Genomic DNA, 12,781 nt, shown 5'->3' with positions numbered 1-12,781 from the left:
GTGTGTGTGTGTGTGTGTGTGTGTGTGTGTGTGTGTGTGTGTGTGTGCGTGTGTGTTCACAGCAGCGTCCAGATGAGGCGGAGAGGGAGGGCTGGGAGTACGCCTCTCTGTTCGGCTGGAGGTTCCATCTGAAGCCGAGGAAGACGGACAGCTTCAGGAGGCGCAGGTGGAGGTACCGCATGGAGCCGCTGGAGAAGACGGGAGCGGCGGCCATCTTTGCTCTGGAGTGTTCTCTGGTGAGACGGCGAGAGAGAGAGAGAGCGAGAGAGAGAGGCTGGTAGTCCAGTTCATCCCAAAGGTGTTGGATGGGGGTTGAGGTCAGGGGTCTGTGGAGCTGGAGCTGGCTAAGATGATGAAACAGGAACAAGCCGCTGCCACAAAGCAAAAAGCACACTTTATTTTGAGTGAAATATTGTATGTAACTTTAAAATTAATTGGAGCTGAGGGGCCCAAACTATGATAAAACTGCCCCAGTTCAAAAGTACATGAACATATGTGTCCATTGCCATGTGGATTTTGAAGGCCCTGCTATGTTTCATTAGTATGTGTTCCTGTTCCTTTCTTTCTGATTGTGATCTTCATCTTCCTCCTCTTCCTCGTCCCACAGAGCAGCATAGACGACAAGAACGAAGACAAGTCCGCCACGCCCACGTTCGGAGTCAACAGACCGACCATTTCCTGTTTCTTTGACCGTAAGACGGCGCCCAACACTGTTCTTTAACTTCCATCTGCTCTGTTCTTTCTCTAATTGTGTCAATACAATGACGTGTGTGTGTGTGTGTGTGTGTTTAGGTGGCACCCGCTACCACCTGCGCTGCTACCTGTACCAGGCCAGAGACCTGCTGGCCATGGACAAAGACAGCTTCTCAGGTACTGTGCAGTGATCCGTCATGCATCAGTTGTGATGCTTATAACTCAAGCGCCATCTGGTGGCCGGAAAGTATTATTAGTGAATTTTCCCTTAACACTTTTTTCTTAAAGCTCCCGCAGACACTGAGACATTAGCAGCCCTGCAAAAAACTGAGGGAGAGAAAGAGAGGACAGTGAAGTTATTATCTGAAGGAAGTCATGGAAACTACGGTTACTGTGTGTGTGTGTGTGTGTGTGTGTGTGTTAATCAGAAACCCACCGCAGACTCAGATGTAAAAACAGAGACGCGGCTTTGAATAACAGACGGATGAATAGCCAGAGGGAGAGAGAAATGATAGATGATGGAGGGAGGTCGGCTAAAGACACACACACACACACACACACACACACACACACACACAGTGTAACGGATGGGTAGAGTTGATGGATGGGCTTCAGTCTGGTGTTAATCTGGTGTTACATGGCGTCTGGGCGGCCGTGATTAAAGAACATCAGCTATCAAAGAGTGAGATCTCTTTCTGTCTTTCTTTTATCTTTGTTTAAACTCTTCTTTCTTTCTTTCTTTCTTTCTTTCTTTCTTTCTTTCCTGTTCGTCTGTCTTTGGCTGAATCAGTTTTTTTTCTTTCTGTTTGTCCTCTTCTTAATGTCTTTCTTTCTGTCTTTCTACCATTCCTTGTCTTAATCTTTCTGCCCGTCTTTGTCTAAATATCTTTATTTCAGCCCTTCATCCTTACTGTCTGTCTTTCTTTCCGTCTGTGTTTTAGTAAATGTATTTAAGTGATGATCTAAATTCCCACATTTAGAGATCTTCTCTTCATTCTTTTCTCTCTTCCTCTCTTTCCTCCTCCCTTCTTCTATCTGTCTCTCCCTGTCCCTCTCTCCTCCTCCTCCTCTCTACGTCTCTCTCCCCGGCCTCCGTTGTGTTCATGTACCCCCGTGTGTCTCCCACTGGGTTCTACTGTTTCCCCTCCGACACACAGACCTTACATAACCCCCCTGGGCTGTTTGTGTTGCTGTTTACATGAGCTAATGGGCTGTTGGGAATGGACGGTAATTGAATGGGTCACCGTGTGTGTGTGTGTGTGTGTGTGTGTGTGTGTGTGTGTGTGTGTGTGTGTCACTTCCAAGGTTAATTGAGGGCTGGTGGGAAAATGCAACTTAGCTTCTGTTTACTCTATCGCTAACCGCTCCATAGAGACTCTTTACTCGGCCTGAAATAACAAACTACTCACTGTGTGTGTGTGTGTGTGTGTGTAACTGTACATATACTGTATGTGGGTTTTATGCATGTGTCCACATTGTAAGTTGTGTGTGTGTGTGTGTGTGTGTGTGTGTGTGTTAACATGGAAGAGAGTGGTTGTGACCTGGAATAACAAACTTCTCCTAGCAGTATACCTCTGTCTCCAGCTCGGCATTCCCAAGCTGCTGATGTCACCGTGTGGGACGCCGGGATAGTTTGGACACACACACACACACACACACACACACACACACATATCTGAGTTTGTACAGTATTTGTGAGGACCCTCATTAAGAAGGCATTGCCTCGCTCCAACGATAACCTTCAGCTTCAACTGGGGCGCCTCATAAAAACCTGATTATCATCTCCGCCAAGATGTTTTCAGTTTGGTTTGTTTGATTTTCAGCAGCATTACTGAAAAGAAACTCATGAAACTTGGTGAAGGGTGAAGCATGGGCCAAGAAACAGCCCGATAAATAGGAGCGGATCCGAATCACAGGGGAGATACACATTTGCAACCCAGTCGGCAAAATGCATTTAAATAAACGTCCCAGTCTTGCATCACGCTATCTCCTATAATAATGCTTACTGACTCACCCTGAGGTGATTTAGAAATTGAGGTTCATCATATTGTGAGTTTATTTTCTTTGCAGTTGAACTTCCTGACAATTTCTTCTTCTTTGTGCATAAAACAGACCAGAAACTCATCGCCTGCGGTCAAAGCGTGTGTTTTACAACAGCAAGTGTAAAAGGACGTATTACCGTTTCCTCTCCCCAGACCCCTACGCCATCGTGTCCTTCCTCCATCAGTCCCAGAAAACGGTGACGGTGCGCAACACCTTGAACCCCACATGGGACCAGACGCTCATCTTCTATGAGGTGCAGATTTTCGGAGACCTCGAGGCCACGATCGCCGCTCCGCCCAACATCTTGGTGGAGCTGTACGATCAGGACACATACGTGAGTGTATCAAATCTCTATGTCTGGTTTTAGATTTTGTTCCGTCTTGGGATGTTAGTATTGGTATAATGATGATACATGTACAAATCATATACTGATGCCTCTAAAGACAGCATTAGTGAGAGGATTGGCTATTTCTATATAGTTCTTAATGCGTCATCTGTGCCCTTTGGTAGTAAAATGAGAGGTTTTCTAAAGGGACTCTGGTGGTCTCAAACATTACTGCCTTTTTCCACAGGGGGGCGCCAACATCAACACAAACTGAAAGTTCCTCGTAGTAGCTTTAATTTAACATCCTTCTGCTCTGTATAAAGACCGTATGTGTATATATATATGTATATATATATATATATATATGTGAGTGTTTCTAATGTCCAGGGTGCGGATGAGTTCATGGGCCGCTGTGTGTGCCAGCCCTCCCTGACCGCCTCCCCCCACCTGGCCTGGTTCCCGATTCGCCGAGGGGACAAGAACGCCGGCGAGCTGCTGGCCGCCTTCGAGCTCATACGCAGAGAAAAGGTCGGAGGTCGACCATCGCCACTTACTTCATCTTCTACTTATATCTTCTAATTATTACAATTTCAATCATTTTATAACAAAAATGTCATTTTGTGTCTACAGCCAGCTGTTCATCATATTCCAGGTCAAGAGGTAGGTCCATCATTTTCTTTCAGTTTTACCTTTCTTTAGTTCTCTCTTAAGCTTTTTCTTGGATTTATCGGTCTTGTGTACTTTCATACCTCTTAAATCCAACCATTGTTTTTTTCCCATCTCGCCTGCAGGGAGACTTCATGACCTCCATCCACGTTCTGGACGAGGTAAAACCGCACCAACAGAGTTATTATCACACAGTGCATTTAAACACAAACTAATCCCATCATTCAAAGATTAAGATGACAATAAAGAGAGTGAACGGGTTTGACTCTGTTGTTATACGTCAGAGGTCTGCATGCACAAGGGTGGAAAAAGAGCCCTGCTGCAACCAGAAGTCTTCTTGATGCTATTTCACACATTTTACATCCACTAATGGAGAAAAGTCAATATCCTCATTCTTTGTGTATTTTTGCCGTCCTTATACTTCCTGGTTCATGATTACGTGGACACAAATTGATTTTATGCGGTATCGAAAAAAAACATAAAAGGGCAATCATTTTCATAGGTAGAGCTACGAACGCTGTGTGAGAACAGCCTGAAATAGGTTAAAATTAATTTACTCTGATATGATTATTAGAAATCCAAATGAAGCGCTCTCCTTCACAACCCTGTGAAATGGGAGTTTTCTCACATCGACACATCTGTGATGATAACAACCGTCTCTGTCTAGTTAATAAAAATCCTGCTTTTAAATGAATCAAAAATGGCATCCATGTCTCTGGAGAATATGAAAAGTGAATTCCTCAATATCTCCTCTGATGATTTATCTTTCTTTTATTTGTTCAACTTTTCTTTCCTGTCTGTTTTTCTTCGATGTCACTTCCTCAGTTGATGTTTCCAGCGTTCCTCTCTGAAAACCTGCAGCAATGGGTACAATGTTCACACACAAGTAGACACAAATATTAATATAACAATGGTCCAAGCTGTTTTATGTCTGCATGTTCATGTCCAGCACACGGAGATAACTTCATCAGACATGCATGTTAACTGGCCTCATATAAGCTTCGTTCTGTAAAACTCTTCCGCCATTTTTTCATACTTTAATAATCCTAAATTCCACGAACAACATTTTGTTTTCTGTTCTGCATTTTGTTGATTTTGTGCAGACGTTGTTAACACCCTTCCATTCCTTCTTGTGATCATGTGATCATAAGTATTTCATCATTAAATCTGCATCAAATAATATTTCTTAGTGAATAACAAAACAAGACAAATATAAGATGTATTTCTGTCCGTTTGTTAACAGACTTAACCTTCATTGGTCTTCACTTGAATGTTACATTTGTGTGGTTTTCCCGACTCATTTGATATTAACACCAAACATTTTGTGACTTAACATTCAAACATTTATCAGGCGATGCGCGGCTCCTTTTTCATACGTTTTTGTCCTTTTGTGCGTTCCTATCGGCAGCCGGAGGAGTCGGACCTTCCCCACCCGCCCCCTCAGAGAGAACCCAACGTCTTCGTGGTTCCTCAGGGAATCAAACCTGTTCTGCAGAGAACCGCCATCGAGGTATCGCTCAGATCTACTGCTTCAATGTGCTTCATTTCTCCGCGTAACATCTCAGTTTCTTGGAAGCTTCTCATATTCGAGATGTATACTTTGGTGAAATCTATGTTTTGAGTATCAAAGATGAACCTCCTGTGGGCTTGAAAGGTGGCTAGCTTGCTCCTTTGTGGAGGAGGTCAACAACGGAGACCCAAAGTCAATGCATCTCATCTCTTCCCGTCCCCTCTGTCAGGTCTTAGCGTGGGGCGTTCGCAACCTGAAGAGTTTCCAGTTGGCGAGCATCACCTCCCCGAGCCTGCAGGTGGAGTGCGGAGGCGTCACGGTCCAGAGCTGCGTCATCCGCAGCATGAAGAAGAAGCCCAACTTTGACGTCAACACGCTCGTCCTTGATGTGGTGAGGGCGCGGAGACATGCTGCACACACACACACACACACACACACACTACGCGGATGTAATCAGTGCAGAGACTCGCTGCTCAGATGGCTAATGAGAGCTCTGCAGTGATGTGGTTTTGCGTAATTTATCTTCATCAGTGGAGCCGCAATAATGGACTCTACTGTTCCTTCTCCCGTTAGCATGAAAGCAGTAACTCTGAGTGTGGACGTTGGAGGAGTCACATATTTTAGACGCTTCCAGCTTCGGCTGGTTTTCCATCAGACGGGGAACATTTCTGCAGAGTGAGGGACTCGTCCTGTGGCTATCAGTCTACATTACTGACGCTGGGTAAATGCAGGGTGGAGGTATTTAACATGGATGTGACCGTGGCACAAACGCTGACTAGATACCTTTTAATGTGGATGTTGCTGCAGATCGAGGTCATACATGCCACTGAATCAGATGCCAACATGCATACATCATCAAACAATGATAAATGCACTCTACTATTTGTTTTCTCTTAAGTTTATGACTTAATGATTTAGCAAATTTGTTATTTTCTCCTAAATTTACGACTGGAATCTCAGAAATTTTGCGTTTGTTCTTTGTTTATGCGATATTATGATATCTAAAATATGCAACCTTTTGCCATATCAGTTTGGCAACACAGTATGTCAAAAGGTTTTTGCCCCAAAAGCGGCGAAAGCACCACGCCAACATTTCTACATGGCCTGTAATTTCACCACAGAAATGAAGTCGGCTGGAACAGAACGGTTTGGCTACGAGTTAATGTTTCACATGCTGGTTGCAGGAAAAGAAGACTGTGCCTCGCCAAGGCTTCTTTAAATGAACAAGCGGGGATTCTAGCATTCAGAGCCGTCTCTCACCATGCCAGTGGATCACGGTGGGAGATTCCAATTTCAGGAAGCTGATACGAGCCACTTACCGACCTACGGGCTCTCTCAAACGTCTGCTGTTGTTTTCCAGCTCTTACCGTACGTGTGTGACTCACGAGAAAGAATTGGATTCTCTGCTTTTACTACATCAAACCACAGGAAGCTGCCATTAAAGACGGCAGTTTAAGTGGCACCCAAAAGGCTCAGGCTGTGGTCGCCCTTTGGAGAGGGGAAAGAATAGGTCAAAGCTTATTCATGCAAAGTAATAAGAAAATTAAACAAATGTTACTGCAAGAACCGCTGCTGTCTTCTGTTGCCTTAATGCAACTGGACTGTGCGCATAGTAAAAGGGTTTGTTTGCTTTGTTGTTAAAGAAAGTAAACTATTGGACATGTGGTATCTTTTAACTGGTTGGTTATTTTACGGTCACAGACATCTTTGATGCTGAAATATATCCCAGAATCATAATTTAAATGGGAATCAATTAGTTTGAGAGGCATGCCCTCAGCCTTACTCATCTCTCAGTATGTTGTGTGGGGGAACATTTTTGATAAATCACTCCCTCAAATTCCTTTTTTTTTGTTCTTAAATTACTGATTTACATGCTCAATATTAACATTTAATTCCCTCAGTGTGTGTCTCAAACAGTTACTGTACATAAATGAGACCATGTGGGAAGTTTAGAGGCTAGATATCCCGGAACCACTACTTTGATCTTTGATGAAGCATTTCGTTTTATAAGCTTATTATTTGTATGTAAAATCTTATTATGATCAAACTTTAGCTGTCAGACAAATGTAGTGGAGTAACAAGTACAAGATCTTACTCTGAAATGTTAGAAGTGGCATCAAGTAAAGTACGAGTTAGGTTTAACGTTTCTATACATTGTACTGGCTTTATATCGTAAACAGTCAAACTACATGTCTCTTATTTATTGTCTTTTATGAGCGTCTACCGTCCATGTAAGCCGTTATCTGAACTGTTCTGTCCTCCGTGAATATAGTTCCACTGAGTTTACATCGAAGCCATTACATTCAACCTAAGTGTTCTCGTAGTAAAAGCTGAAATATGGAAATATTGCACACGTTTTTCCTAACGGCGGCTCCAGAACAGGCTCGGAGATTTTAATGTTAACGATGTTAAGGTCTGAAGTTGATCACCTCAGGGTTTTATTATGACAGCTTTAATTGGAGTGTGGAAATATTCACATATTTTCCCCTCAAATACATATCCTCGCTTTGGCTCGGGCACGTTTAATGCTGACAAGATTAAGGTCCTGTGTTGACCACCGCAAGAGTGGGACGGCCTCAAGCTTGGACTCAGCCCTTGAACTGAGTCCAAGCATTTCATGCTGACAATATTAAGGTCTTAAGTTGACTTTTAAGTGTTTTCGTCCGTCACGGGGGCTTAAGAAAATGTCATGTGCATAGTTTCTTTAAATGCAACTCTTTGAAGTGTCTAACCGCCTAATGTTAGCTCCCTCAGTTTATTGTGTGAGTTTAGCATCATGAGCCGCACTTAAGCCTTTTTTAAAGCCAGAGAGGTCAAATGGATTAAAGTTACCGACCCTCTTTTCCCCAACCTTGAGTCGGCCTAGCAAAATCAGGGGTTGGAGATGCACTTAGCTGTGTTATTATTAGCGGACCCTACCGGCTCCGGGTAAGAGTAGAGAGGAGTCAGCAGACAATGGCAGCATAAAACGAGCAATAAAAGGTGTTTTGACAAAACACTGCAACGATGAGTGGTCCTTGAGCATTCAGCCATCTTTTTGGCACCCAAAGTATAATGCAGTTCGCTGCTGCAGAATGTGAGATTAGCCTTGGACAGACACAGAGGTGCACACTGACTCACTCACTCACTCCAGGACGCTCACACGCACGCTCGCAATGCGGAGATAATAATTCAAATCGTCAACACAAGTCGTGGTGGCATTTGTTTCACAGGGCGTTCTTGCTAAAATTGGCGAAGCGTGGAAAAGAACAGAGTAAGCCATGTTGTCATTTAGGATAAATGTGGCTTTTCATGGCGTCACTTTACACGTAAACATTTATATAAAATCGTAAGCTGAGCAGCTGATTTCCCTCACAAAGATCAACACCCTACCTCGATGGGTTCAGTAACGTGGGAGGGGTCAGCTAAGGTGTAATGATGCCCGGATTGGACCGTCACCAAGGCGTGACCAATCAACTTCAGACAGTCAGCAGCCATAGCCAATCAGCATCAGGCGGGCAGGCGGCATAACCAATCAGAGTCAAGCGTATGTCTTTTTCATGTTATTTTCCTTTCTGTTTTTCTTTTCCTCCATCACCCCTTTCTCTCTTTTCTTTGTTTTAATCCCTCTACCTTTTTATTACCTGCACCTCTCCACAGAGACTTCCCCGCGAGGAGCTCTACATGCCGCCGATCGTCATCAAAGTCATCGACAACCGTCAGTTTGGGAGGAAGCCGGTGGTCGGCCAGTGCACCATCCGGTCGCTGGAGGAGTACCGGTGCACACCAGAGGAGGAAGGAGTGGCGGAGGAAGAGGAGGAGGAGGAGTGGAGACGTAAGACGTGGATGGATATGAACGTGTCTATTAAAGTGCTGAACTTATAATCGGTGTTAATGTACGATTTCTGCTGTGTGTTTGTGTGTGCAGGTGAGACGCCCCAGTTCAGTGGGGAGGTTTTTATTGACATCGATGACGAGGAGCCGCTCGTGCCCGGCCAGGTAAAGACGTCCAGTCAGTTTCTGGGTTAGGGTTGTGAACAATAGCACGTTATTTATGAGCAATAAGTGCAATTATGTAGCGTCTGTATCAGTGAACAGGGAAGCTTTTATCAATAAGAATAAATTACAAACGCTGAAGTACATGCATGCATGTGTTTCAATCCAGTGCGGGAGTGGCGGACCCTGCCACCAACGATGAAAACTATACTTCACAGAGAGATATAATTACTAAACGTAGATACTCGCTGACCATAGTTAGTATTAAAAATGAAGTTTGAAATAACCGAGGTATGACTGCTATTGATAATAAATAGATGCTGTCACGGGTATCGCATTGATTGAACAGATCACACCATTATATCCAGGAAAAAAAAAAAGATGCTGCTGCTTGCATTTTTGTTTAGTGAAAGAAAAACTGAAGCTGAACTCCTCCGGTTGCTGTTCATTGCAGCTGAACTGACTGTAAGTGGTTTAATACCCAATGATTCAGCCGTTCTCCTGAAGCGTGTATGAGGAATATGTGTGCGTGTCCCGACATTTCTATTAACGCTTGTTTATCTGTGCATCTTTGTATGAGTGCGTAAATGTGTGCTTTTTGGTGCGCGGGGTGTAAAGGGCAAGTATGAAACACTCATTTTTCCGTCTCTCTGTGTGTGTGTGTGTGTGTGTGTGTGTGTGTGTGTGTGTGTGTGTGCGTGTGTGTGTGTGTGTGTGTGTGTGTGTGTGGGGGGGGGGTTGAGTGGTACCGGCAGCATAAATAAACATGATCTGACACGATGACATGGCAACCGTCTCTGTGGTCGGTGGTTACCGTTGGGACCGCGAGACCCGCGCTCGTCACCAATCATTAACGTTCTCTCTCTCCCTTTCCCCTCCGTCTCTTTTCTCCAAGTTTAAGACATTTAGTGTCTCCTCTCTCTCTCTGGCAAAAAGTTTTCTTGTATGAGAATGTAATTTTTAGGAGACCAGGCAGAGCCATGCTAGCTGTTTCCCCCTGTTTGTCGTCTTTATGCTAAGCTAAGTTAGCCGGCTGCAAGCTGTAGCTTCATATTTGCTGTACAGGCATGAGAGGGATTTATCTCTCTGCAAGAAAGCAAATAAGTTCACATCACAGAGAAAAATTTAAGTCCGTAAACACACATACACACACACACACACACACACACACACACACACTGCTGTGGTCTATTAAATGGTTACCTTGTGTATTTTAGCGAATAGAACATTGTACAGTATCAGGAGACAACAATTTGATGTTATTGGTTTGGCAGACTGCGTGAGGCTTTCACACACTCTTTTTGAAGGGGCAAACATAAACAACACACACACACACACACACACACACACACACACACACAGACCGCAGCTATCCTTGTGTAATCCCGTTTGTACCAATAAGGACTGAAGGGAGCTCAGGAATGCACCCACCATCAAACCAACCGTGGTCCCCGAAGTCCATAAAAACAGCAACATAAAAATTCTAAACGATTACTGTTTATAATGTTGTTGTTGCATTTACTAAAAATAGTACGAGGAGAAGAGATGGAGTTACTGTTAGAAAGTGGAGTAAAAGATGGAGAGAGCCGAGGAAAGAGGAACTGAGAGATAACGATCTTGTTAACGCAATATGTGATCTGTAGGCTTAAGCTTCTGTTTTTATCCTTTTAACCTGTTTTCTCTGCTGAATCAGTTTAACATCCTGGATAAAAAAACCTCGTGTTTCATCAGGGAGTGCAGTTAGTGACAGTGTGGGCCCCACGGTAGCCGCGGGAGGGCGGGGCTTAGCGGAGAGTCAGGACAGATAAAGATATAATATGTAAATTAGTGAGATTCAGTGGATGGAGCCAGACTAGCCGTTTGTATGAAAACAATGTAAAGAGATCAGTGCAGACAGTGTGGCAGATGTTGGAAAATGTTGTACAGTTAACAGGATTTGAAGTTAATGGGCTCCAACATGGAAAACCACTGTATTGGCTCCCTTTCTTTAAGAACGTTGAGGGAACATTTAAAGACGGGGAATCTGTGGAGAAGTTGTGATTTTTTCGGGAAAGAATTCGAGGCTCGTGATTCCTGTCGGCCTCGTGTCTGTGGATCGATGATTCAAGACTTCTGTTCTGGATTCACTTCTTCTTTTCTTCTCCTCACTTTTTCCCCTCTGCTGTCACCGCTTTCTATCCTCCTCATCTATTCTCCTACTCCTCTTCCTCGCCCTCTCATTATGTTTCTCCTTTCGCTTCCTCGCCCTCTCCTCCTCTCTGCCTTCTTCTTCTACTTCTCTTTTTTTACACTCCCATCGTGGTCCTCCTCTTCTCTCTTACTTCTTGTCAACTTTCTCTTTCCTGTACATCTCTTCTCCTCCTATTCTTTCCCCAATCTCCTCCTCCTCCTCTCTTCTCCTCCCTCTCTCTTTTGTCTCAGTGAAGTCTTCCTCCTGGTGATCATTGAAGGGGAAAATGTGACCCTTAATGATATACCAGACAGAGCCTGTGGTGTGTGTGTTACAGTGTGCATTAACAAACACATGGAGTCTGTTCCTTGTTAGTTGTCTCCTGTCTCATTATCCCCACATTATCCCTCCATCTTTTTTCATTTGCACCTTCCTTCCTCATCTCCTTCCTTCCTTTCCTTGCTGCCTTCATCTGGACGACAGTTTCATCTTTAGTCAAATACCTTTCTTCCTTCCTCGTGCCATTTTCCCTCAACGCATAATTTCTTACCTCCATCGTTTCTTACTTTCTTCTTGCTTTCCTTCCTTCCTTCTACTCTTTTCCTTGAATAATTACTCCTCTTTTCTTTCATTTCTTCCTCACACCTCTTCCTGTGTACATACATCCCTTTCTCCTCTCCTCTCTACTCCTTACTTCCTACCTTTCTTTCTTGCATCACCTTCTGTCTCCCTTCAGTCCTTCCCTTCCTCTTTGACCTGCTTCTCTCCATCTCTACCTCCATCCCTCCCTTCATCCATCCTCCCTTCTCTGATTTGTTTCCTCCTGCATCCCTCCTCTTCCACCACCTCCTCCACTTCCCTCCATCTTTGTACCTATTTTCTCCATCCCTCTTGTTTCCGCTATTCCCACTGCCTTCATCTTTTTGTTCATCCTTCTTATCTTTGCTATACTTTTCCTTCCCTTATCTCTCTTCTTCATCATTTTCTCTCCATCTTTATTTCCCTCCATCACTCTGTTTTCCACTTTACTCTTCTTTCACACCTTTGTGCCATGTCTGTCCACATACCATATTTCTTTGGCATTTCTCTCTTTCTCTTCCTCCATCCCGCTAACTCCTTCTCCCATTCCTTCTTTCCTTCTCTATCTATCAAGCTGACAGTTGGTTTTAATGTGGTAGCTCATTAAAGGGCATGTTACCCTCCTCTTTTTCTTCTTCTCTCCCTTCATTGTTGTGGTTCATCAACCACTCGTCCCCTCTGTGATCCCTCCATCATCTTCAAATCCTCTCTGGTCTTTAATTTATCAGTGTGTCTGTCTTTGTTATCCCGTTACCCACAGGCGCCACGATAGCCACACACACACACACACACACACACACACACACACACACACACACAC

At 44.0% G+C, this 12,781-nt stretch overlaps 1 protein-coding gene across 9 annotated transcripts in view; it reads left to right on the top strand.

The window, feature by feature from the left end:
• Positions 1 to 12,781, top strand: part of dysf (dysferlin, limb girdle muscular dystrophy 2B (autosomal recessive)) — a 58,126-nt gene that overhangs the window by 21,146 nt on the left and 24,199 nt on the right. For 8 of the 9 annotated variants that reach the window (XM_031851119.1, XM_031851116.1, XM_031851118.1 and 5 more), the window contains 12 exons: positions 63 to 236; positions 608 to 692; positions 793 to 870; positions 2,889 to 3,070; positions 3,449 to 3,589; positions 3,692 to 3,721; positions 3,853 to 3,888; positions 4,553 to 4,594; positions 5,136 to 5,237; positions 5,467 to 5,628; positions 8,877 to 9,051; positions 9,145 to 9,215. In XM_031851119.1, coding sequence (XP_031706979.1) covers positions 63 to 236; positions 608 to 692; positions 793 to 870; positions 2,889 to 3,070; positions 3,449 to 3,589; positions 3,692 to 3,721; positions 3,853 to 3,888; positions 4,553 to 4,594; positions 5,136 to 5,237; positions 5,467 to 5,628; positions 8,877 to 9,051; positions 9,145 to 9,215 — 1,278 coding nt within the window. The remainder of the gene's footprint in view (positions 1 to 62; positions 237 to 607; positions 693 to 792; positions 871 to 2,888; positions 3,071 to 3,448; positions 3,590 to 3,691; positions 3,722 to 3,852; positions 3,889 to 4,552; positions 4,595 to 5,135; positions 5,238 to 5,466; positions 5,629 to 8,876; positions 9,052 to 9,144; positions 9,216 to 12,781) is intronic. The other variant, XM_031851113.1, reaches the window with a different exon arrangement.

Source organism: Anarrhichthys ocellatus, unplaced genomic scaffold (assembly GCF_004355925.1).
Source record: "Anarrhichthys ocellatus isolate YVR2014 unplaced genomic scaffold, GSC_Weel_1.0 scaffold11, whole genome shotgun sequence".
Classification (NCBI taxonomy): Eukaryota; Metazoa; Chordata; class Actinopteri; order Perciformes; family Anarhichadidae; genus Anarrhichthys; species Anarrhichthys ocellatus.
This window is presented reverse-complemented; position numbering and strand designations above follow the sequence as displayed.